Source organism: Solanum lycopersicum, chromosome 9 (genome assembly GCF_036512215.1).
Source record: "Solanum lycopersicum chromosome 9, SLM_r2.1".
Taxonomy (NCBI): Eukaryota; Viridiplantae; Streptophyta; class Magnoliopsida; order Solanales; family Solanaceae; genus Solanum; species Solanum lycopersicum.
Genome location: NC_090808.1, coordinates 7,703,315 through 7,729,661, shown reverse-complemented (window position 1 = coordinate 7,729,661; position 26,347 = coordinate 7,703,315). Strand labels below are relative to the sequence as shown.

General features: G+C 30.7%; 4 protein-coding genes and 1 long non-coding RNA gene across 7 annotated transcripts in view; 4 read left to right on the top strand and 1 right to left on the bottom strand.

Moving 5' to 3' along the window:
• Positions 1-1,732: 1,732 nt before the first annotated feature.
• LOC104649042 (protein LURP-one-related 10-like) lies at positions 1,733-3,834 on the top strand. 2 transcript variants are annotated; one of them, XR_011211462.1, is made up of 4 exons: positions 1,733-2,090; positions 2,530-2,757; positions 3,364-3,595; positions 3,691-3,834. XR_011211462.1 is itself a non-coding variant. In XM_010327479.4 (3 exons), exons 1-3 carry the CDS (start codon positions 1,860-1,862, stop codon positions 3,517-3,519), a joined length of 615 nt encoding a protein of 204 aa, XP_010325781.1. In that variant the 5' UTR covers positions 1,733-1,859; the 3' UTR covers positions 3,520-3,834. The 2 variants fall into 2 exon arrangements, 1 of the variants encoding a protein (XP_010325781.1); XM_010327479.4 differs by having other exon boundaries at positions 3,364-3,834.
• Positions 3,835-5,726: 1,892 nt separating this feature from the next.
• On the top strand, positions 5,727-9,610 carry LOC138338342 (uncharacterized). Its single transcript, XM_069289296.1, has 4 exons — positions 5,727-5,879; positions 7,397-7,624; positions 7,837-8,005; positions 9,393-9,610. Exons 1-4 carry the CDS (start codon positions 5,727-5,729, stop codon positions 9,608-9,610), a joined length of 768 nt encoding a protein of 255 aa, XP_069145397.1.
• Positions 9,611-9,618: 8 nt separating this feature from the next.
• Positions 9,619-11,143, top strand: LOC112942128 (uncharacterized). Its single transcript, XR_003248089.2, has 2 exons — positions 9,619-10,017; positions 10,585-11,143. It is a non-coding gene; the product is annotated as an uncharacterized lncRNA (long non-coding RNA).
• Positions 11,144-15,997: 4,854 nt separating this feature from the next.
• On the top strand, positions 15,998-18,430 carry LOC100736505 (cytochrome P450 71 family protein). Its single transcript, NM_001247918.2, has 2 exons — positions 15,998-16,990; positions 17,700-18,430. Exons 1-2 carry the CDS (start codon positions 16,115-16,117, stop codon positions 18,309-18,311), a joined length of 1,488 nt encoding a protein of 495 aa, NP_001234847.2. The 5' UTR covers positions 15,998-16,114; the 3' UTR covers positions 18,312-18,430.
• Positions 18,431-20,097: 1,667 nt separating this feature from the next.
• The window catches only part of LOC101244701 (probable thimet oligopeptidase), a 28,241-nt gene continuing 21,991 nt past the window's right edge, over positions 20,098-26,347 (bottom strand). The window contains exons 17-21 of one of the 2 annotated variants that reach the window (XM_010327480.4): positions 25,925-26,021; positions 22,093-22,166; positions 21,919-22,023; positions 21,325-21,405; positions 20,098-20,473 (exon numbers count right to left, since the gene is read on the bottom strand). In XM_010327480.4, coding sequence (XP_010325782.1) covers positions 20,366-20,473; positions 21,325-21,405; positions 21,919-22,023; positions 22,093-22,166; positions 25,925-26,021 — 465 coding nt within the window. In that variant the 3' untranslated portion in view covers positions 20,098-20,365. The remainder of the gene's footprint in view (positions 20,474-21,324; positions 21,406-21,918; positions 22,024-22,092; positions 22,167-25,924; positions 26,022-26,347) is intronic. The other variant, NM_001346433.1, reaches the window with a different exon arrangement.

Genomic DNA, 26,347 nt, shown 5'->3' with positions numbered 1-26,347 from the left:
ACAAGGTATTTCAAATGAACAATAGTTGTATAATATGTTTTGAAGTCAAGCAAGTTGTAAAATAAAGTTAAAAAAATAATTTTAACTTTCATTTAAGAAAATCTCTTAAAATTTGGGTAAAATATGTTGTGCGTTTTCTTCCAATCTGTAAAGAGTTAGTGGCCCTCGACATATCATATCAATGATTTAGCACTAAACTCTTTGTCTATTTGATCTCATATTAGAAAGATATTCATGTTTTTGTAAGACTAGGCAATCAGACATGTTAAGGTAGCCCCTATGTCGATTTAGCTTTATAAAAGCTATTTGTGCTTCGTTTTAACTCACAAAAATTAATAAAAATTCATACAAAGTCATAACGAAAGTCCCAAAGTTCATAGCGAGCTTGTCGTTTTTGTATATTCTTACTCATCAATTTCGTGGCGTACCTTCATTGAGTCCGGAGCCTAAAGGGTATAAAATGTTAACAAAAATTCTAAAATGGTATATGTATTTTTATCTTAATCAAAAGGATAAAATTGCTAGAAGAGGAGCGATTTCTGTCATCGGAAAAAAATTTGAAACTAAGAAATTGCTCCCTAAGCAGCGATTTCTAAAATATTTTTTTTAATAAATCGCTCCCTAAGCAGTGATTTTCATAATTTTTTATTTGAAATTAAAAAAAAAATTAGGAGCAAATCGCTGCAAGTGCAGCAATTTGTCTCCAATTTTTTTAAAATCAATTTTTAGAAAATTTTTGATTGATACTTATTTTAAAAAATCATTAAAAAAATTATTTTGGAATAAGTAGTAGAAAAATTTAAAATTACAATTTCTTTAAATAACTTAAAATTTAATTTTAAAAATTGTAAAAAAAATTGATTGGAAAAAATAAAAAAAAAACAATTTGGACTAGCAGCGATTTGTTCTTAAATTTTTTTATTAAATAAATAATTTAAAAAATTAAAGAAATCGTTAATTACACAGCGATTTATTAAAAAATTATTAACAAAAATTTGTTTTGGAAATCGTTGCTAAGGCAGCGATTTTACTTTTTCCGGCGAGCGAAATCGCTGTCCTTCCAGCGATTTTGCCCTTTTGGTTAAAATAAATATTCATATACCATTTTAAAAATTTTGTTAACATTTTATACTCTTTAGGCTCCGGACTCTATCTTCATGGGTGTTTTGTCAGCGAGATAGCATGTGACTATTCAGTATTTAGTAGTAGTATGAATATATAACAATTAATTATTATAGTGTTAAAGATGTTCTAAACACTATTTTTAACTAGATAAAGGAGACCTTGGATAAACATGATTAAATTAAAGCTTATGAAATTGAAAACAATTATTGTATATTCTTGATGAAGAAAAAAAGATTGAAACCTTGACTTTTAAAAAACAGCACACAATTAATTTATATGAAATCAAACCGGAAGAAAACGAGTATTGACAATGACACATACTAATATGTCATACTTTCATTAATCTATCCAAATCAAAGATGTATATAACTTATTCAAACAATGCATTTCAACTATTGAAATTTATAATAATTAATTGTCTCTTTGTTGATTTATATCATTATTCTTTGACTAGTGAACGACTTTTCAATTGTAATTTTTTTGTTGCAATTTGAATATTCTTTCACCGTGTGCTATTGGATATTTGACTTTGTTAGCAATTAATATATAATTCATACACGACACTATTATCCAATATAAATAGACTATATACGTTGTAGATAAATTCAAAGTATCATTCTCATCATCACCCTCTTTTATAATCCTTTTTTTTTTTTTATAATATAATAAAGATTGCTTTGAATAATTAATCTAAATTACATAATACCAACAAATTCTTTTGTAAAAGTTGTGTTATGGAAGGAGATAATAACAAAACAATTGTGATAGGTCCACAATTTTGTTCTCCTCAACCTCTTCAACTATTCATAAATAAGAAAATTTACTTCTTTAGTGGGCATGGATATGAAGTTAAAGATGATAATGGTAATATGGTCTTCACTATTGAAAATCTTTTGGGGTTTTTTCGTAGAAAGTTGATCATTTTTGATGCTGCTAATGTACCAATTCTTACCCTAAAAAGCAAGGTAATATAATTAAGTTCTTTTCTTATATAGGTTCCGCTTTTTCTAAAACATCAACTAGCCGTGTTGTTAAATACTCCCTCCGTTTAAAAAAAAAATAATCTCCTATCATTTTTAGTCTGTCTAAAAAAAATAATCATCTCTTTTTTTTTTGTAACATTTTAATTTCAACTTTTTATGTAGCATGTTTAAGACCACAAGATTAAATGACAGTTTTGTACATTTCACATAACTTTAAGTTACGATCACAACACAAAATTCAAAAATTTTCTTTATTTTCTTAAATTTCGTGTCAAGTCAAGTCAGATAATTTTTTTTAAAAAAAACGGAGGGAGTAACACTTATTTTAAGATGGATGGAGCATATAGTTATGCTTCTATTTCTATAACTCATCAAATTTGTCTTTTAAAGTTAAGGTGTTGATGAAATATATTTGGTGCAGCATTTTACATGGCATAGTAGATGGGAATGTTTTAAGGGAGATAGCACTGATGAAAAGGACCTCATATTTAGTGCTAAGAATTCTTCAATGTTTCAATTCAGAAGAAACTTGGATATATTCTTAGCCAATAATATATCACAACAAGTTTGTGATTTTAGAATGAAAACTAGCTACAGGGAGTCAAATTGTGATATTTTTGCTCGACAATCATCCACTCTAATTGCTCAGGTAAAATCCAATTTCCTATTTTTTTTTTATATATATATATAATTTTCTAGAAAGGTAAATAATTACTTATATGATAATTAAACCAAACGTTATATTATAATTTCTATGTATATCGAGAGAAAAAAAATGACACGTTTAATGATAATTTTAGCTTATTTAATGATATGCTTTTATGCTTATAAAATAGCATGACATGTTTAGGATAAAAACAAATTATCTATCATATTATTAAATGAAATTGAACAAGTACTTTTTTATCCCTAGGAGTCCCGACCCTTGCTTTCTTGGTGACTCGAACTCGCAACCTTCGGATTGAAAGTGAGGAATGCTTACCATCTAAGCAACTCTCACTCATCAAATTGAACAAGTACTAGTTGTTTCGTTGTGACAATTTGTATAGTGTAACACATGCATATTGAAAGAATTTAATTTAATACGTAGTGTATTTATTGGAGTTGGGCAATGATTAATTACATCTATGCAGCTTGGACTCTATTTTTTCCTCATGATCACTTGTTTTTTGTATTTCATATATACCCAAAACTTTGATTATTTTTTTTTAAATTTAATTACATTATTTCCATTATTGGATTTTTGGAAATGTAGATGGATAAGAAGTATACAACTGGAAGTGTATTCCTAGGAAGAGACAAATACATGGTGAAAGTGAATTCAGATGTGGATCATGCCTTCATAGTTTCACTTATAGTTATCCTTGAAGAGATAGCCAGCTCAGGACAAGGCAGCAGTACTCATCCCTAAACATTGGACCGTTTGGTTACTGTACAAGAAACATCTTATTCATGTATAAAAAATTTTATTAGCCTTAGTATGTTTGGTAGAAGTTATAAGGTATAAAAGTCAACATAATTTATATCATGTTTGGTTGCACTTTTGTTGTCCTACATAATTAATACCAACATAACTTGTGAGGAAATCTATGTATAAAAGTTATGCAGGGTAAAAGATGGAATAAGTTATGCGGGTATTAGTTATACATGTATTAAAGTGATAAATTACATACTTACCCTATTAAATTATTTTATTGTTTTAATTGGAAACTTTATTGTTTTTCTATATATAGTTTTTTTTTTTTAATATTTAGATCATTTTTATTTATTTTATTTTATTTTTTTTAATTGAAAACTTTATTGTGTCCTATCAACATGTGTTGTTTTTATTTCTTATTTTATATATAGATTATTTTTATTTCTTTTTATATATTTGCCATTTTGATTGATTTATACAAATATAATATTTTTTAATATTAAAAATTGGTGGTATATTTTTAACGGTACATATGCTAACCACAGTATTAGCATTATATATTCTTCAATATATTTCACATTTTATTACCATGTATTATTTTTGTAAATAATATATATTAATAATTTACAACAAGTTTAATATTCAATAGTTAATAATTCATGTAATGTAATCTCTACGTAACTAAATAATATCTACATAACTAATATCCACATAGCTATTACCCGCATAATTAAACCAACATAACCAAACTTGCATAACTAAACCCTGCATAATTAAAATCTGCATAACTAAACACTGCATAGCTAATACATGCATAACTAAACTCTGCATAACTAATATCTGCATAACTAATACATGCACAACTCTAACCAGTAACCAAACAGCCCCTAATGGATATATATATATATTGAGAGACTCCTCAACTCTACCTATCTATGAAGCTTTTATTAATTAAAGTAGACGTCAGGACAAAATCCACGACATATCAAGATAGCTAACTAGAAAATAAATGTGAAGTCCTCCGAAATGCGATGAGGCTCACCCAAGTTATCTGAAATGTAAAGTGATCTCAACTAAATACATGTTAATGATTTTAAACACTTGTATCTGCATCATACAAAAATGCATGTCCAATGACATCAGTACATAGAAGTATGTAATAACGATGAATCAGTAAATATAGATAAATTTAAGAAGGAAATGAGCTTGTAATTCCTTTCCTTATAGAAGTTGATGGAGGCAAATCAAACTGTATAAAAGGTTCAAGAAATTGAAGAAAGAAATCGTCTTTGCATAAACACAAATTGAGATAATTTTCCAACTAAGTCAATTCGATAGTTATTCCATATTCATAAAATATATCATCTTGAAAACAGTATTTATTGGAGAAAAAACACATATTCGTCTAGTTAGGTTATTTGGCATATACAACCAGAATAGTAAATGTTTATCCTAGGGCACATGCTTGTGTTATGATGGGATATTCATCCACTTAGAAGGGGTACATGTTGTATGATTTGGACATTAAAAGGTTCACAGTAAATAGAGATGTCATCTTTAAGGAGCATATATTTCCTTTTAGAAAGTTGCAGGACAAGTACATACCAACTTTTGTCAATGAACCACTCAAGGATTATGATATTGATGCACTTATCAATGTTCATGATGATGAGGCATGACACAATCATGACCAACAACAAAGGTATGAAGTTAGTTTAGATAATAATGTAGACGAAGTTCAAGCAATTGATGTACATGATTCAGAAATAGTACCAGACCAAGAGGATGTTGCAGAATCCTCAACAAGTCTAGATGTTATGAACAAAGTAAAGCCTAGATTCTCTTCTAGGATATTTCACCCTCCAATATGGAAGAAAGAGTATGTGACTCAAGTGACTTATTCTGACCATCCTTATTCATTTACAAGTTGTGTTTCCTACAAATAGTTATCTCTTACTTATCAAGTTTAATTGAGCGAGCTGTCTAATGAAATTGAACCAAGAATTTGCAGCATTGGAGGATAATAGAACCTATACTGTTATGAAGCTGCCACCAGGGAAGAATGCAATAGGGTGTAAATGGGTTTCTAAGATTAAATACAAGGCAAATTGTGAGGTTGACAGATTCAAGGCTAGGCTTGAAGCAAAAGGATACAATCAGAGGAAATTGATTATCAGAAGACTTTTTTCCCAGTGGTTAAAATGATAACTGTGAGATTAGTTATTGCCATTGCAGCATCAAAAAATTGGATTGTGCACCAGATGGATGCGTTCAATGCATTCTTGAAGGGTGATTTGATTGAGGAAGTACACATGGAATTACCTAGGGGTTTTGCTCAACAGGACAAACATCAGGTTTGTAGACTAGTGAAGTCATTGTATGGATTAAAATAGGCCTCTAGACAATGAAATGCAAAGTTAACTGATGTCTTGTCTGAATCTGGTTACACACAAGTGATTTAGATTACTCAATGTTCAAAAAGAAGAAAAGATCAGAATTGGTTATTGTCCTTGTGTATGTAGATGACTTGTTAATTACAGTAAATGACTCCTTGTTAATACAAGAAACCAAGCAGGTGCTACATCATAACTCCAAAATCAAAGATTTAAGAGAATTGAAGTATTCTCTGGGACAAGAATTTTGTAGGTATGCATAAGGAATTGTGATGAACCATAGGAAGTGTACCCTTGAATTGGTGTATGAAGTTGGACTGACAGGTAGGGGTGTACATGACCAGGTTGGTCGAGTTTTTCAAATATCAAAGCAAACAATTTGGGTAAAAAAATTTAAATTTATAAATCACACCAGACTAGTAAAATTTGATTTTTTTGGGGTTTTCACCTCGAGTTGGTTCGGTTTCTTAAATACCAAATCAAATCATCGTGTCAAATTTTAAATTTATAAATCAAATAAAACTAATAAATTTCGGGTTTTTTCACATTTTTTGGTGTTTTGGGTAAAGTTTGCATACAAACATATAATTAACTTGTGCTCCAAATATTTCTTTAGTCCAACCAAAATACAATTATTTAAGGTATTTCATTAAAAATAATACAAAATATGGAATGATTATTGATACAACAAAAATATTCAATAAAAAATAACAATGAAATCATCATATAAAATGAATATTGTAAAGTCATTAAAATAATTATAATTGAAAAGTACTAAATCATGCTAAAATAAGTCTAATAAGTATTAGTTACATTACTAAATATTTAAGAAAAATTAAAATTAGATATGTATTTTAATTGTCTAAACCAATGTAAAACTAAAGAACAAATATTCAATATTATTGTCATTCTTAGTGTTGAATTGATTTTCTTTTTGCATTAGTATTAATTTGATTTTGATTTAAGTTTTTTTATAATTATCAACATCTATTAACTATAATCTTTATTGGACCATTTCGAATTCTATGTTTTAAACTTGAAATAATATATTAAAAGATAAAACTATGAAATAGTAGAAGAAATATTTTAAAAAGATATCGAGTAAATATTTTTATGTATGATAAATTTTAATACTACATATATAATGTAGGGTTGATATGGTCTCGGGTTGGTTTTTTCTAGTTGAAACCAACCCAACCCAAATATAGTCGGATTTTTTTTCCAATACCAAACCAAGTCAAACTGAACCACTAGTTGAGTTTTTTTCTGATTAGACTTGAGTTTGGTTCGATTTTCGTTTCGATTTTGTACATGCAAAGTTAACTGATGTCTTGTCTGAATCTAGTTATACACAAAATCATTTAGATTACTCAATGTTCACCAAGAAGAAAAGATCAACATTGGTTATTGTCCTTGTGTATGTAGCTGACTTATTAATTATAGGAAATGACTCTTTGTTAATACAAGAAACCAAACAGGTGTTACATCATCACTTCAAAATCAAAGATTTAAGAGAACTGAAGTATTTTCTGGGAATAGAATTTTCTAGGTTTGCACAAGGAATTGTGATGAACCAAAGGAAATATGCCCCTGAATTAGTGTCTGAAGCTGGACTGACAGGTGTTAAACCTTCATCCACACCTTTAGAAAGCAATATCAAACTAACATGTACAGTATTCAATTCTGAGGATTACCTATTTGGTGATGTAAACAGATATCAAAGACTCATTGGAAAATTGATTTATCTAACACTAGGCGTGATATAGTTTTTTCAATTCAATGCTTGAGTCAGTTTATGCAGAAGACCACATTATGCTATTGGAAGTAAAAGGGATTAGATGTATCAGAGCTGCACCAGGTCTGGAATTGCTCATGACCTCTAAGAAATAGACCACAATCACTGATTTTTGCGATGCAGTGGCAGTATGCCACAATAACAGCTGAAATAGTTTGGGTAACAAGATTGTTTAAGGAGTTGAGATTGAAAGTAGACAACCCTGTCATCATCCAGTGTGATAGCAAAGCAGTCATACAGATAGCAGTCAATCCATTCTTTCATGAAAGGACAAAGCATATCGAAATTGATTGTCATTTTATTCGGGAGAGAGTACAACAACGACTGATCAAAACTTGTTATATCAACACTAAGGATCAACATGCAACTTATTAATCAAAGCTCTGGAAAGATCTCAACATAACTTTCTGCTTGCCAAGCTTGGTGTCCTGAATATTTTCAGTACATCCAGCTTGAGGGGACTATTCAAAGTAGTTAGTTAGAACAGTTCAGGTAATTAGTTAGTTGTTTCACAAAGTTAGTTAGAACAGTTAGTTAAATATTGTTTAATTAATTGCAGAGTAGTTACAATTTAATTAGTTACAGATTAACATTCTTGTTATAAATAAGAGTCTTCTATTCATTGCATTCATATGTTTGAGTAATGAGAATCTGAAAGTTCTCAATTGCTCTCTCAATTTCAATAGAAAGTAGTTGAGGCCGAAGAAGGTCAGTATCCATCTCACTTCGTTTTTCTATTGTAATATATAATTTGTTTCGAGTATTTTTGTCATCCCTCTGTTCTAATGTTTAGTCTCTGTTTTTCCATTTGATTTTTATTCTATTAGGAATCACTTAAAGCTAACATGCAATGGATACATTTCTCAAAAAAACTTTATGACCAAATACATGCTAGGTACCTCAACTAACCCAGTTTCATATTGAATTCTTGAACCCCTAATAATTTGATCCTTTTAAATATTCTTGGCTGATGTGGAGTCAAATTTTAACAAATTATTTTTGGTAATTGGGTGCGTGAGATGAATCTTTCCCACATGGAAATTTCGTCCAATATACTTTAACCCAATTACACACCAGCGCCACATATTAAATCCTCAAATCTAAAAATCAATTTCCCCCCAAAGCACTTCTAACCCGAATCTAGACGAGAAAACCAAGAATCGCCCTCTTTCAATGACTTTTATCGCTTAAATTCTCAAATTTTAAAGTGATTTCGAGTGTTTTGTTGAAGGAATCATCGAAGATTGCAGACGATTCTGGAGTTCAATCACGATTTTCGAGTTGACGAGTGTAAGGTAAGTTCATTCCCTAATTTCTATGTAATTTTTATTGTTGTAGTGGTGGTGTGTTGTTAATATTTGTGTTTGGCCTGTGTTTTTTATTGATATATATTGAATTTTAGTATCAATGTGGTGGTTGTTGTTAATATTTGGATAAAGTTAGTTTTTTTTGTCTTTATTGTCCATAATGTGTCAGAAAATTTTGAGGCCTTGTATTAGGGAATCTTATGGACGCTAGTATTATAAATCTTTTTCATCATGGTGGTAAATTTATTCAGGAAAAAAATGAAATTACTTATAAAGGGAAAAAGGAGGTGGAATATGCTAATATCGACAAGGACCACTTCTAAATAATAGAATTACTTTTTTACACTAAACAATTGGGGTATATTACTGTAGGTGTGTTCAGTGTTGAAGACCTCACAAAAAATGAATTTATTGAGGTGGACACTGATTTATCTTTACTAAATCTAATCAAAGGCCTAAATGATGGTGACTTTTTAGACCTTTATGTGAAGCATGTGGTGGATGATGCAGAAGTGGTCACAACTGATTTGCTTTGTGGGTCTGCAGTTGAAAAAGACTTAGAAGATATAAATGTGATTATTGAATCATGAGGTTGAATCTGAAAATGTTAATGTTAAAGTTGAGTCAAGGGATATATCAAATCTAGAAGAGGAATGGACCAAATCAAATCAAGAAAGCAGTGATAACTCTCAAGAGGATATTATTCCTGATGTGGATGACTCTGAGGTTGATAAAGAATTGATATCTCTTAGAAATGAAAGGAGAAACAAAGTGAAAAAAAACCTACTCAAATTGAGGAAATAAAGCTTGGAACGACTGGTATTGATAGAGGTTTTGAAGACATTGGAAGGAATAAGACTGTTAGATACACTGGAAGACTAGGGGGTGAAGAGCAATATATAGATAGCTCTGAATTGGACAGTGAAGACAGTAGGGATGAATTGGATCCAGATTTGTGAAGGGTGTTGATTTACCAAGAAGAAGAAAAAGTAAAAAGGTAAGATTTGATCTTGATTGTGTTCTAGCTATTTTTGAGCTTGGTATGATATTTAAAGCTGTTGCAGACTATTCTTATGAATATAAAACTAGGTTAAAGTTGAAACTTAATGAGAAGAAAAGGGGTTAGCTTTAAATGTGAGGAGATGAAATGTAAATGGTTGTTGTTTGCTACCATATAGGATTCTAGTGATTTTATTGTCAAAAATTATTATCTTGTGCATGTGTGTCCTCAATCAACCAAGAACAAATTGTGTACATCTAAGTTTGTTGCAGAAAAGTTCAAGGATGAAATTACATGTCAACCATATATAAGATTATGAGAAATTCATAAATTGGTGAGAAAAAAATTTGGGTTGTATGTTGGAAAAATTGTTTGTCATAAGGCAAAAAAGAGGATTATCAAGGACTTCTTAGGTGATTAGAAGATGAAATTTTCAAGATTGTGTGATTATGCAGACATGATTAAACATTCTAATCCTGGTACTTCCTGTTGGGTGAGGACAGATAGAGAGTCTCATTCAGGAAAAATTTTGTTTGTTTACTTCTATGTTTGCTTTTATTGAAGAGGGGTTGGTTGGAAGGATGCAGACAAATTATTGATTTTGATGGATGCTTTCTAAAGGGTTCTTGCAAGGGAGAATTGTTTGGTTGTTGTTGATAGAAATGGAAATCAACAGATGTTTCCAATCGCATGAGCTGTTGTTGACACAGAGACAAAACACAGTTGGAGTTTTTTTCTCAATTACTTGATAGAAGATCTGAACTTAGACACAAGACATGGACTGACTGTTATGTCAGATATGTAGAAGGTTTTGTATTATATCTTGATCTTTTATTTTTATTTTCTTGTGTTGCTGGTCTTTTTAATGTTTGTGCTACAATTGTTTACATAAGGCCTTATACCAGTTTTATGTGAGTTGCTACCATATAGTGAGCAGAGAAGGTGTGCTAGACATATCTGGTTCAACTGGCATCAATTATGGAGTGGTGAAGAAAAAAGGAAACAGTTCTGAAGATGTGCTAAGTTAAGTTTTGAAGTAAAATTTTAAGTTAAAACTTTAATATATTTACTTCAAAAAGGGACAGAAGTTGAATGAGGTAATAATATATTTTTTTTATTTGAACATTATTTTCTTTTTCATTTTTCTCTTTTTCTCTCATCTTAATTCTTCTTCCCCAATTTAATCCTCTTAAATCTCCTTACCCATTGGGAGATTCCTTTCATCTTGCTTGCCATCGCGGGTCAATATCCACTGAAGCCATTATTATTTTTTATTATTCAATAAAATCTAACTCTCATCATTTCTAAATTCATAATATCATCATATTCAAAGCTCTATACTAGTCATGGATTCCATTAAAATGGAGCTTTAGAGTTTTTTTAACAAAAAATAAATAAATAAAAATTAATTTTATATTAAAAAAAAGTAGAAAGAAAAATCGCATATCAAAAAAGGTTATTGTTTGACTATTTACAATGTGAAATGTATCAATTGCACAAACATAAAAAGAGAAGAAAAACATAAACATAATTCGTCACACACGCGTGTTTATATGATATATTTAATATGAATGTAAATAATATTGTGGGGTAATAAAATTCCCATAAAATTTCAAATTTTAGATATTTGCTGCTTTCTAAAAAAGATATAAATTCGACAGAATAATTATATATTTCTCAAAGTTCAAAAACATATGCTATACAAATTTAGAGTGACATGTGGCATTTATAAGTTGCTTGGGGAGCTTTATGAATACCCCTTCACGGATCCATATTTTATGATAACATGAATATAGTGAAAATAATTTAAAAAGTGTATTCCCTTAGTCCAATATTATAATTTATAAGTCACTTTTTTATTTGTATTTATATTTAAAAAATCAGGTAATTTTAGACCTATATTTTTATTTAATCAGTTATAGATTTTTAAAGTTAGTCAAAATAAATATATTTTTAAGATTAATTAATTAATTAATAAAAATATAATAGATAAAATATAATATTTTATACATAAATTTTATAAAATAATATATATTGTGGTTAAACTATTTTTAGAAATAGGGGACTTATAAAGATGAGATAAAAATAGCACTCCCTCCGTTTTAAAAAGAATGTTCATATTATCTTTTTAGTTTGTTTTAAAAAGAATAACATTTTTCTTTTTTTATAACACTTCAACTTTAAATTTTCATATAACATAATTAAGACCACAAGATTAAGACATCTGATACATTTGACATGATTTTGATTTAAATTTTAGAATCATAAAGTCAAAAAAATTTCTTTCTTTTTTTTAAATTTCTTTCCAAGTTAAATTAAATCATCTTTTTTAAAACGTAAAATATATTTGTTATGCATTTAAATTGTTCCGTGCCGTAATAAAACTCTTGCAAATTTACAGTATCTACTTCACGAAAAAATATAAAATTCAACGAGGTAATTATACAATTTTTACTTTTCATATGATTCAAATGATAAATTATTTACTTTTTTCACACTTGTCAAATTGGAAAGTTTAATGATCCCACAACATTCAATGCATATAAATAAATATATACAAGGTAATTAGTAATCCAATTGAAAAGAGTTGATTTTCTTTACAAAATCTTGATAGAGTCCACGTGACAAAATAGAAATAACATTTTTTTCCTACAAGCTAATATTAGTATTAACACTCACAATTTTGAAAGTAGGGTTAACTGAATTATTTAAATGATTCAAAGGGTTATTCACAAAGTTTTAGTGAATCTTTCATAAAATGATCATACTTGAAAGGAATTTATACGTATTTTTTGGTTTTAAAAACGATAAGGGTTATGTGATAGTATATATATGAAACATAATTCAGTGGTATATAATATATTTTCTTTTATTTATAAAATCTTTCCCGTATAATATTGTACATTAATAAAATATTTCATTTTGATAAAAATTAAATAAACGGTTAATATTAATTAAAAAATAAATATTAAAAATTATTATATTTTTTAAAAAAATAAAATAATTTTTCTCACCGACTCCACCATCCACCACCCCCCTCCCAATTTAAAAAAAAAACAAAAACAATCCCCTCCGTTCTTTTATTTTTAAATTCTTTTATAAAATATTTAAAAGTTCAGACCTCACCGGCTCACCCCATTGTCTAAAGAAATTGATATTTTTTTTTTTATAAAATATAAAATAAAATTTTACGCACCCCTTCTATCTCACCGCTTCTAATTTATTTATTTATTTATTTTAAATTTTTTTCTCATTTTATGAGATGTGTACATATATTTATAAAAAAAAAATATTATTTTTCTTACGTATCGAATTTAGAGAACAAAAATTTATTTTAAAAATGTTTTGCCCAAGAATAAAACTATTTTTTGATTCAAAAGTAAAAGAAAAATTTGATGGTTATATGGGTGAAGTAAAATTATCTTTTTCTTAAAAAATTAAAGTAATATCTAAATTATTATTTGAAGGGATTAGGAAGGGAGATGAAGTAAGATTTTTTAAAAAAACTTTTATAAAAAATATATTTTAAAAAAAAAAAACTAAAAGTTTGGAACGTGGAAGAAAGATGAGAGGCAGGTGTAGTAGGGTAAGAAAGATATTTTACATTTTATTTTAGGAAATAGTGATACTTTAATTTTAAATTTTAATTAATACTAATAATTTATTTAATTTTTGTTAAAATGAAATATTTGTTTATGTGAAGTGTGATGTAATAATTTTTTTTAAAAAAAGAAAAAATGTATTACAAATGTCATGATAAGAATGTAATAAAAAATTTGGAATGTGGAAGAACGATGAGAGGAAGCTGTAGTGGAGTAAGAAAAATATTTTTCATTTTATTTTAGGAAATAGTGATACTTTAATTTTTAACTTTAATTAATACTAATAATTTATTTAATTTTTGTTAAAGTGAAATGTTTATCTATGTGATGTAATAGTTTTCTAAATAAAAAAATGTATTATAAACGTCATAATAAGAATATAATAAAAAATAAATATGAATTTTTTAAACTAATAAATGATAGCTTAGACATAAAACGTACATTTAAAAAAAAAGGATACTTCTTATGAATAAATTTAATGTGACAATTACGGTCAATTTAGTTTAGTAGATAGAAATGACTTTTCAGACACTCTGGCTTATCAATCAGAAGAATTTCATCCGATAATGTTTTTTCTTTTTCTTTTTTTCGAAATAGGACAAAAGTTGCATAAACTAAGTAATACAATTTGAAATACTCTTGTTGAAATCTTTAATTTAATCAACTAAATACAGTCTTTCTTTTATATTATTTGTGGAGTATATGATATTTATTTATTTTTAATTATACATGTATTTTGTTAAATTAATTTTGTTAATATAATATTTTAAAAATGATTATTATTATCAATTTATATAATTATTAGATATTATGAATATTGAGCAAAAAAAATTTAACTTAATTAAAAAAATTAATGAATAAAATATTTGTTTTTATTATAAAAATAATTAAAATGAAATGAAAGGGGACAAGAAAATATATGTATTTATCATTAAAATTCGTTAAATATGTACCTAACAAATTACAACGTTTAAATTAAGGTCATTTGTTGTAGTTTTAATTTGCTTGGAAATATAGGGACAAAATGTGGATGTCTACAAGTCTAAAATTGCTTTTACATATGGTAAATAAGGACTAATTTTGAAAGTAAAAGAAATAAGTGAAAGATGATGGTATAAAATGATAAATTAATAATAAAAATTAAATATAGTAGTTATTCTTTTATTTATTTGTACTTTATAATAAATTGTTTTTCAGTTCCTTTCTCTCTCATATTTTTGCGCGTCACTCTTCCTCTCTTGCTCGCTTATTCCTGTCGCTCGTCTCTCTCGATTTATACAATAGAATTGTATAAATTGTGTTTCTAATTATATAAAGCGAGAGAAAATTGTATAAATGCATGCAAATATATATATCTTTGTCCTATACACTTATAATTATACAATACGTATATTTTTCTGCCTAAATCTTTTTTGCCTTTCTCGTTTTATATTAAATTGTATATAATTTCTCTTTTTCTCGTTATACAATTCGATTCAATTGTATATTCCCTCCACAAGTCTCTTTTTGCCTTTCTCTCTTTCTCGTTTTATACAAATTTAAATTATATATAATTTCTCTCTTTCTCATTTTATACAATTCAATTCTGTCTTTCTCGCTTTTTCGTTTTATACAATTCAAATTGTATATAATTTCTCTCTTTCTCGTTTTATACAATTCGTTTTTTATAATTCGCTTCAATTGTATATGTATAGCGAAATATAAATACATTACCTCCTCTGTTTCAAAAAGGATGGTCTAGTTTGACTTGAAACGGAGTTTAAGAAAATAAAAAAAGACTTTTTAATCTTATGGTTCTAAATTAAAGTTAGTTCAAATGTATCAAAATTTCCTTTAATCTTATGTTTTTAAACATGACACGTGGAAAATTAAAGTTACAGTATTGTCAAAATAGGAAAGGGGTCATTCTTTTTAAAACAAACTATAAAGAAAATAGAGATATTCTTTTTGAAACGAAAAAAGTAATTTGCTATGAGATGCAATTATGCAAACTTTGCTCTAACATACAAACATGAATTTTATATTTGTTATATGGGAAAATTGAACAATAATTATATAAAATATTAAAATACTATAAATAAATATAATAGCTATCCTTTAATTTACAATACCACCTAAAAAATTTTACATGTGTAATAATATTTACCAAGTATTATTTTGCATTACATCTTATGTGATGATTTGTGAGTTATTGCACCGAACAGATTTTCACCATAGAGTGAACATTTAAAGACAAAAATTATATCAATTTTTTTGAATTTTCGAGAAACCGTCCACATTTAAATTCACCAACTTCAAATTTTTATTTTCACTAAATTTTCTAAAATATTATATTTGAGCAGTAGTAGACTAACAACCTTCTGCCCAACTACTACAAGATATATATTATGTTCAAAAACTATTACATCACTCCCAATACACGTACAATATCTTCAAAATTTTTGTTCATAACTTTCTCTAACAAAAAAAAAAATAAACAGAATTAGAGGAAAATGGAAGCATCAATTCTACAGCTACTTCTTCTACTATCACTTACATCCTGCACAATTCTCTTTTACAAAATCAGAGGCCGATGGCGTCGTCGGCCTCCGTCTCCACCATCTCTCCCTATAATCGGTCACCTCCATCTCCTCAACCAAATGCCTCATCACACCTTCTTCAATCTATCTCAAAAACTCGGAAAAATTATCTATCTTCAACTCGGCCAAATTCCGACTCTAATCATCTCATCTCCTCGTCTAGCTGAACTCATCCTCAAAACGAACGATCATATCTTCTGTAGCCGTCCACAAATCATTGCAGCTCAGTACCTCTCCTTCGGTTGCTCCGATATCACTTTTTCACCGTACGGTCCTTACTGGCGTCAAGCTAGAAAAATCTGCGTAACGGAATTACTCAGTTCCAAACGAGTTCACTCGTTTGAATTCATACGAGATGAGGAAATTAACCGTATGATAGAATTGATTTCGTCTCGTTCTCAATCTGAAGTAGATCTGAGTCAGGTTTTCTTCGGTCTAGCGAATGATATTTTGTGTAGAGTAGCGTTTGGGACGAGATTTATTGATGATAAATTGAAAGATAAGGATTTAGTGAGTGTACTGACGGAGACACAGGCGTTGTTAGCTGGGTTTTGTTTTGGGGATTTTTTTCCAGATTTTGAATGGGTGAATTGGTTGAGTGGGATGAAGAAGAGATTGATGAATAATTTGAAAGATTTGAGAGAAGTTTGTGATGAGATTATAAAAGAGCATTTGATGAAAACCAGAGAGGATGGTTCAGAAGATTTTGTTCATGTATTGTTGAAGGTTCAGAAAAGAGATGATCTACAAGTGCCTATTACTGATGACAACCTCAAAGCTCTTATCCTGGTATTTATTCAAATTCAATTTCGGTAGAATAACCATAATTTGTTCAATTTCAATTTATATATACTTGGATAATAAATTATTATAACTTGGACAATTGAGAAAAAAATTTCAATTGTATCCTACTAATATATTGCACATGTATATAGTACACAATACTCTTTTGTTTTAATCAATCGATCACAATGTTAATACATTTCAATCAAAATAAAATAGTCAAAGTTTCAACTTATAAACATTTAGTTTATATTCATACTAGACCATATCTTTTCGAAGAAGTGGGTTCATATGCAACAAGGTAGGACCGCCCATGTACTAGACTGCACATTTGTTAGTATTTTAATGATATATAATAAATATTATTTATGTAGCTATGTTATTTCTAAATATCAAATATCATATAGAAATTAAAATGTATACCATAATGGCAACCACGGTATTAAAAATTTCAATATGGTATGGTGTTTTGATATATCATGTTCACCTCTACTTCTATTCCTGAGCCTAGAGGCAAAAGTCAGAATTTTAATCTTAAGGGTTCTGAATTTTAAAATAACAATTTGAAGTGTCGGTAATTGAATTCTAAACTTTATATTTGTACGTATTGAATAAACATACTAATACCAATACAAAAATTACTGATTCGATCGAATTGATACCCGAACTTCTAGTTCCACCTCTGCTGCTGACACAATTATACTTGGCACTACAGGATATGTTTGTGGCTGGAACAGATACATCAGCAGCTACACTAGAATGGACAATGACTGAGTTGGCTAGGCATCCAAGTGTTATGAAAAAGGCACAAAATGAAGTAAGAAAGATTGTAGCTAATAGAGGAAAGGTAGAAGAATTTGATCTTCAACATCTTCACTATATGAAAGCAGTAATAAAGGAGACTATGCGATTGCATCCCCCTGTCCCTCTTCTCGTACCTCGTGAATCCATCGAAAAATGTAGTATCGATGGCTATGAAGTACCTGCGAAAACTAGAGTGTTGATCAACACTTATGCAATCGGAAGAGATCCTGAGTATTGGAACAACCCTCTTGACTACAACCCCGAAAGGTTTATGGAGAAGGATATCGATTTGAGGGGACAAGATTTTAGGTTTTTACCGTTTGGAGGAGGGAGAAGAGGTTGTCCAGGTTATGCTCTTGGATTAGCTACAATTGAGTTATCGTTGGCTCGTTTGTTGTATCGCTTTGATTGGAAATTGCCTAGTGGAGTTGAAGCTCAGGATATGGACTTGTCTGAGATATTTGGATTGGCTACTAGAAAAAAAGTGGCTCTAAAGCTTGTTCCAACCATCAACAAGTTGTAACCTACTTTCTAATTAAATTTATTTGATGTTCAATGTTGATTGTAGCCATGGGAAGGTTAACAATATGGTAGCATAAAGTCAAGGCCTAAAATATTTTCAATAAGATTCAGTTTTATGAACAGGGGTATGAACTATTCGAATTAAACTGAATAATCAAATCAAATTCAATTCTAATTTAAATGGTTGTATTTTTTTGTTTAGTTTGGTTTTTGATTTAATTTACACCTCTTAAGAAAAAATTCTACAAAATTAAATCGAAAAACCAAAAACAATTAGAGTTTGAGAAAACGTAGGAAGGAATGTGAAACTCCAATTATTTAATACCCTTCATTATTTAGCAGAACAGATGACAGAGTAGTCATCATGCAAAAAAGTTCAAAAAAATAAATAAAATAATATAAGTTTAATAGTGATGTCCAAAATATTCCCCGTGAAATAAAATTATTTGTAAGTTGTAACACCTTCATCTCACATAAAGGTGTCAAAATGGGTTGGCGCAATTTAATTCAGTCCGATCCTAATGGGTTAGAGAGTTAAATGAGTTGGGACGGACTGATCCTTTTAAATAACAAGTCAATAAAATAGCGGGCTACGGATTGAGACGGGTCGACCTTTCAATCAAAAATGAACAATATTACTCTCTTAAAAAGAGTATCGAATGTTGACGTCTATGAACACGACATCAATTCATACAAAAATTCATTTATCAATCACACACTTTAGTGAATACTTACAAAAATACATTTATGAATCACACACTTAAATGCATACATACAAAAATATAGAATAGCCAACGTAAGATTTAGCAGATAATGTTGATCATTCCATCATTTCTTCCACAAAAGACTAATTGGTTTAAGAGATCTCGAGCAACACAAGACAGTCTAAATATTTAATAAATCTAAATTCTAAATATTACATGACTAATTAATTAATGTTTTACAACTCCGCTTCTACTTTCACCATCGATCAAATTCGAATCAACATGAGATATTATTTCCTTAAGAAGTTCATCTCATTTACAATTCACCATGTAAGATGATATTGCAAAATACTTTATTTTTTATTTTTCAAAATATTTATTCATAAAATCTTTACAAATAAAACACTATTAAAAATATATATCAAAATATTTTAAAAAATTAATAGCCCAGGACTGACCTCAGAGGCTTGCGGGTTGGCCTACGAGGCCAACAGACTAAATAAAGCGGACTAAAAAGCCTCATTTATAAATGGGTCAAAAATATTAAGCCCAACCCAACTTATTTCAAGGGTTGGATTATCAACCTCACGAGCAAAGCCCAGTTTGACGGCTCTAACTCACGGATCTCGTATAGCATCAGTTTTGTTGCATCTATCATACAATAACAATTGAAGAGAAAAAAAATTAAAATGGCAGAGGCACAACCAATGTGGCTCCAGCAGCTCTTATTAAGAATTGATTAAAATACTTAATAAAAAATATATTGTAAGTGAATATGAATCCTGCCTACTTTTTTCAAGCATCGATCGCACCAGCCTTGTACAGCCCAGTTGTCATTTTTATTTTGACATCTAAAAAGTAGTAAATTATATTAATTAAAATTAATCTTATCTAATTAGTTTATATGCTAAAGACTTGGAGAATAAATTTGTGTTTTGAATTAATTTGATTCTGTTAAGGAACATTGAACAATAAGCTTATTTTTAAAGAGCAGTTCTAAAAATGTTTCCATTATTTAACTGAAAATGTGTGCATCTATATTGTTGATTTCAACGGTTAGAGTGTAACTATGACTATCAAAAATTTAAAACTTGGTTTCCACATGTTTTTTCAGACTAAATGATGATTTTTGTTCTACTTATGGACCTTTCAAAAATTTGATACAAAAAGTAGGGAGAATAACATTACATTAGCAGCAGCTCAACCACATTACACATTTCTGGTCTTTTTTGTTTCTTCTCCTAGAGAGTATTATCCATCATGATGAGAAATAGCATATTCTTGCCAGCTTCTATAACTTTACAGGATGGGGCAGAAAAAATCACCCTGCTATTAAAAGTGAAACAAAGCTCTAATATGTATCAGCTCTCTTGTCAAGAAAAGCTTGCATTGATGGTTCCCTCCCAAGAAAATCTGACAACATTTCAAGGGGGTCTTTTCCTCTTCCTGGAGCCAACACCTATCACAAAGCGAAAATATATTATTTTTTCAAACTGGGAGTTTTTTCATGTCATTACTTCAGTTAATGCATGAGCAATATAGCAACGAGCTTAGGATGAGATCTTCCAGACAGTTTCTAGAAACTGCACGAACTTTAGGAAGGAACATGAAGACTTCCTGAACTCGAGTCTCGTCATGAAACGAACAAACCTTAAATAATAAGTGAAACTAAATACTCATAGCCAGAAAGGCCCTAATATTTCAAGGAGGAGGGGCTTATACTGCAATCGTAATAAGAGAATGGGGGAATTGCATGTAGACAAGGTTCTCTAGTGTTCAGTAAAATTTTAAGTTTCACCTTTTCTGGCCTTCGGAGGTGGTGTCAAATTGATAGAAACACAGCTGAATGTGGATGAGACAGCAGTCCTAGTGGCTTAGGGGGAATCAGTTGGCTAGATTTGAAATTTTGAAAAACATCTGAGGTACATGTCAATGGTAATCTAGATTTTGTAACTATTGCAGCAACGGACATACCAGGCTATGTTACTTCAAAATCGGATGTCCACGAAGGACAACTTGTGTCTCCAATAATCACAAAAAGAAGAGGAAAATTACATCTCTTATTGCAGAAGCTAGTTTGGTCTTTAAACATGCAGAAGAACAAGCGAGCTATCAATGTTAGGTTATTTGCTAGGATCACTCAATACTAATCACTCAGGTTTTACGAATACTAACCCGTCCTTGCAAATCAGACATCAATGTGCTAAGTGGATTACCGTAAGTTACTGACAAGGCAGCCGAATATTGTCAATCTAAACATGAAATCCAAGTAAAGTAAATGGAGAGTAATCTCAGGGATGTATTTGCTACCGTATTCCTAAACTGCAAGCCTGTTTGCAGGTTGAAAATATCATCATGAAACTTCGAGGCAAATATATCAGCAGCAAAGACCTAGGAAGAAATTGATAAATATATCAAAACCACAAACCATATATCAAATAGAACATATATATTCCAAAAACTTCTGAAATTCTGGAAAATTGATGAGAAAGCATGACATGAGGAAGCTTGTGAGGCATTTAGCAAATTTGACTCTCTATCCATGTCATTTTGTATGGCCATGTTTGGTAGGGCATGAGTTTAATTTAGCAAAGAAAGAAAGACTTTTAGCACATATAAAAAATGTATCGGGAACTCGTGATCTTAAACATGTCATGATATTTCTATGGTCATAAGAGCATGTCATGAATGGTAAATAGAAAGTTCAAAGTTAGGAATTTTGAAGTATATAAAGGTGTCATCCCTTTTGGAACAAGCAAAAACGAAAAGAGTGTCATATAAAAGAAATAGAGGGAGTAAATGGAGGAGAAGAAAAAATGTACAAAAGCTGTTAGGCTTTAGGAACACATCCATGAATGACAAATTTGTTAAGTAAACATATACAAACAAGGATGAGCAGGACACCTCACTCCAGATGTGACTGTAGCAAGTGGCCTCATAGCCAATAGCAGTTCGTGGAAAACATGAAGCTGGGTTTATTCCTCTTAGAAGCGGTAATCCTACCATAACCTGAAGAAATGAAGAAGAGTTAAGCACACAAATATTGGTTTTCCACTAAACAAGAGTGACAAATCATACCTTCGGATAGAGATGCTTGAACAGCCCATTAATATCAACATTCTCAGTTGAATGAATAATTTGATCGAATAGACCTGAAAAGATGTATATAAACTTCTGTTAAGTGACTCTGAAATGTAAAGCAACAAATTCTTGTTTGTGCTTTTCTCTACTTCATTAACCATCTTTCAACTGTCCAAAACATTTGTTTAATATATTCCCAGCTAATATAGTTGAAGGATTTAAGCATGATAAACAGTCATTGTTCCAACATCTTCCTTCTGAGCGGTGAGTGCAGTGCCCACCCCTCCCCCTCCGTATACAACAAAAACATACCCAGTGTAGCCCCCACAAAGTGGTCTTTGGGGAGGGTGAAGTGTACGTAATTTTTATCCCCTACCTCAGAGGTAGAGAGGCTGTTTCGGATAGAACCCAAGCTTAACGAAAAATTGTCCAAAGCAGTCCCAAAAAGGAGCAACAGAAGTACAAGAAACAACAGATAATAATGAAAACAACCGATAGCAACAGAACAACAACTACAACAAAATGATACGATAATACAAGAAACAACTTGTAGTAACGAAAATCAAAGGCCAAGAAACTACAAGAGCACCACTACAACTACTAATATGAATAGAAGACAAGAGAACACACTGCTACCTACTAACTTTCTACCCTAATTGTGTCCTCCACACCTGCTTACCTACTAACTTTCTACCCTAATTGTGTCGTCCACACTCTCTTACCTGAAGTCATGTCCTCAAAATGAACTGAAACTGTGTCATGTCATATCTAATAACATCTCCCTAATACTTCTTCAGTCTACCTCTGTTCTCTTGAAACCATCCGTAGCCAACCTCCCACATCTCTGCACTGAGGCATCCATGCATCTCCTATCCACATGCTTGAGCCTTCTCAACCTTGCTTCCCGCATCTTGTCCTCCACCAAAATCACTCCTACCTCGTTTCAGATATCCTCATTCTAAATCCTATCTCTCCAAGTATGCCCCCACATCCATCGCAACATTCTTATTTCCGCGACATTCATCTTCTGAACATGAGAGTTCTTAACTGGCCAACACTCCGCCCATACAACAAAAATCTCATTGTCTAATTTATTTTTAATTCTTTTGTCCATTTTTTATGTTATTCATGATTATTATATTTGATTTCAATGAGATTTTAGGACGATATTAACCTGGTTTCTTAACCTTAGCAATATGGGTATCGATGGAACCGTCTAGATGTGTATCTTCCCTTTTTATAGTTGGGGATCTTTTCGACACTGTTGATAGAAGAAAAGCATCAGTAGAGTGATTCGAGTGAAGCGTGGGCCTTCGAGGTAGGTTTGGCTTATCCTTCCTCTAGACTGGGTTGGGTAGTTAACCATTCTTATGAACTGGGCTAAGGGTAGCATGAGATTGAAGTATTGGAAATTGTAGATTACATTTTTGTTTTTTTTCAGAAAAAATGAATTGTGGATTACATTGTTTCTCTCGTATGGGGGCTTATTTGTATTAATTCGCCTATGTGGAGGCCAAATAATTTAGCCCGTGTGTTCGAAAAGGGTAAAATCAGATTTTTAGTTGAAAAACAAATTCCTCAAGTAAAAAGAAGTTTGTGGTTGAAAACCCCAAAAAAAGTGAGTAGGAATTGGGCCTAAAATCAAAGAAATAATAATTTTTCAATTTATGGGGAAAGCCTTCATTTGAAATCTTGATTTTTAAGTGTTTTGAAGATGAAATTCGAAGAAAATGACAGAGAACCGATAAAGGGACTTACCTACACAAGTTTCCTCAAGAAATTTCTCAAAAGTCTCTTCTCCCAAGCTCCCAATCGAGCGAAAATGGAGGAAAATGAGAAAAAAAAGGAAGAATCCCGAAACAGGGTTGTTCCAGCCCTAAAAACGGGTCTGTTGACCACGGTCAGCACCAGAAAATACATTTTCTATCTTATTAAAGTCTTTGAACAGGCCCTCAAGATTCGTTTGGGACCCGATAAAAATAAACCAGACATGCTACCCCACCAAATTCGTTATTCCGAACTCAATGAATCATCAGATTTTCAAAAAAAGATTGTTATGGAAGAAATACACTCTTGGACCTCTCTTAGGCCAAAAACTCAACTTCTCGTATCCCAAATCTCAACCTAAGGTCTTGGAACTCTAACCAACCACCCTACTTGACCAAACTCAACATTTTGGATGCAAAGCAATTGACAGAATTACCATCTGACGCGCGGATCTCGTAATGTTGACCAAAGTCAACTATTTCAGTATAACACCGCTCGAAAGACTTAAATCCATCAAACTCTCACCCAATTGTATCGGGGATCATGCTAACCATTCTTGCAACACATAAAAAGTATGATGATACTAAGGGGAAGGGAAAATGGTAATTTCACACATAAAGGTAATTTCTCATGAAATGGGACATTACAGTTATTTATAATTGCCATCGCAAAGGAACTAAGTTGTAGTAGCGAGCTTTTCCCTAATTATTGTGTTTTTCAAGATCTTCAAACAAAGAAGTGGATTCATAGTGGTAAATTGCATGATGGCTTATATATGTTTGATGGAACTCTAGACTCTGGAGTCTGGTCAAAGCATATTTTTGGAGGAAATACGGATGTCAACCAAGAAATAATCTTAGTGGCATGGTGGTTGGGGCACCCATCCCTTTCTGTTTTACCGACATTGTATCCTAGTTTGTTTTAAAGAACTGAGTTGAATCTTTATTTTGTGATGCTTGTGAATATGCCAAGCATACTAGAAACTCTTGCCCTTTGAGTGATGATAAAAGTACTACTCCTTTTAAGATTATCCATTATGATGTGGGAACCCCACTCAAACTGTTTCTATGTCTGGAATCAAAGGTTTGTTACCTTTATTGATTGTCACTCTAGGATGTCATGGGTGTATCTATTGAAGGCCAAAAGTGAGGTTTTCTATTGCTTTCAGTCATTCATAAGATGACTTGTACTCAATTTGAGGCTAAAATAAAAATCTGACAGTGACATATAAATACGACAAAAGATTTGGTGTTTATCAAAGTTCAATGGATAATCTCAAACTATAAGTCCCTACATTAGTACAGAAATTGGATTGCTGAAAGGAAAATTAGGCATTTTTAAGAAGTGGCAAGATCTCTTATGTTTACCATGAATCGACCAAAAACCTACTGGGAGGATGTCATTCTAGTTGCTGCCTATCTTTTCAATAGAATGCCACTTCAAATCCTCAATTTTCAGTCGTCTAAACTCCAGGGGTTTTAAAGAGTGAGAATAGATATACTCATATACTGTTCATCTGAAGGTGTTTGCGTCTCTGCTTTCTTCACACTAAGAATTTCTAGGAAACTTGATCCTAGAGTGTGCCTCAATTGGGTATTCTCCTATACAGAAAGGGTACAGGTTCTGATATCATAAGGTGATGGGCTAAGGTTCAGAAGCAGGACAAATCTAGACTGGAGCAAGTAGAGATGACATATGGGTGTTTGTGATTCTTTTTGTAGATAACATGAGATCATTTCTGATTATTTAACATGTAACATTGTACATCCCAAGAATATATCATAGAAAAAGTGGAAAGGAGTAAGCATGTCACTGAAATAGTGGCAAATTAATATGGCATGCATGACAAGCGCAAGTTCTGAATACATGCAGCAGCAATTGTATTTGACAAAATTCTTATATTTCCTAGAATATATCGTTATACATGCTTGAGTTGAAGAATACCAAATTACCAATTTTACCATCTAAAAGGGACCCAAAGAACAGAATAACTTAGCCTTTCATGGATTAGAAGAAGAACAAGTAAATTGCTAAGTTTTAGCAAGTTAATAGAAAGGCTTACAATAAAAGATTTCCTGTTTCAATTTCAGTGCTGAGAAGGAGCAGCGCCATCTCTTAAGTGATTTACAAAGATCATCCTTAATGGGCTTTGTGATATCCTACAAAAGGCATATACTGAGATAGAGGATTAACATAATCGAACGATCTGATATAAAATTAATTACCAAACTTGTTTGCAGTAACTTTCACTCAAGCATGGTTTTTGAATAGAAACCAGTGTGTCAAACTTGGAGTCTATGGTTCAACTAGCATGAAGGTTAAAATAAGCAAGTAAAAAAGCAAATGTACAAGGCCTTTTTCTTTGGTTTCTTCCTCAAAGTGACTGTTTATTATTTTCATTGTTTTAATGGAACTACTTCTCAAAAATCAAAAGAACATTTTTTGCAGCAGCAATCGTGGATGGAAGAGCAAGGGAAAAAAGAAC

Coding starts and splice junctions, on each gene's coding strand:
- LOC104649042 (XM_010327479.4), top strand. CDS start 1,860: ATGGAAGGAGATAATAACAAAACAATTGTGATAGGTCCACAATTTTGT. Junction 2,091..2,529: donor TTCTTACCCTAAAAAGCAAG/GTAATATAATTA, acceptor TATTTGGTGCAG/CATTTTACATGGCATAGTAG. Junction 2,758..3,363: donor CATCCACTCTAATTGCTCAG/GTAAAATCCAAT, acceptor TTGGAAATGTAG/ATGGATAAGAAGTATACAAC.
- LOC138338342 (XM_069289296.1), top strand. CDS start 5,727: ATGATAACTGTGAGATTAGTTATTGCCATTGCAGCATCAAAAAATTGG. Junction 5,880..7,396: donor CTCAACAGGACAAACATCAG/GTTTGTAGACTA, acceptor GAAACCAAACAG/GTGTTACATCATCACTTCAA. Junction 7,625..7,836: donor AGGATTACCTATTTGGTGAT/GTAAACAGATAT, acceptor TTTGCGATGCAG/TGGCAGTATGCCACAATAAC.
- LOC100736505 (NM_001247918.2), top strand. CDS start 16,115: ATGGAAGCATCAATTCTACAGCTACTTCTTCTACTATCACTTACATCC. Junction 16,991..17,699: donor ACCTCAAAGCTCTTATCCTG/GTATTTATTCAA, acceptor TTGGCACTACAG/GATATGTTTGTGGCTGGAAC.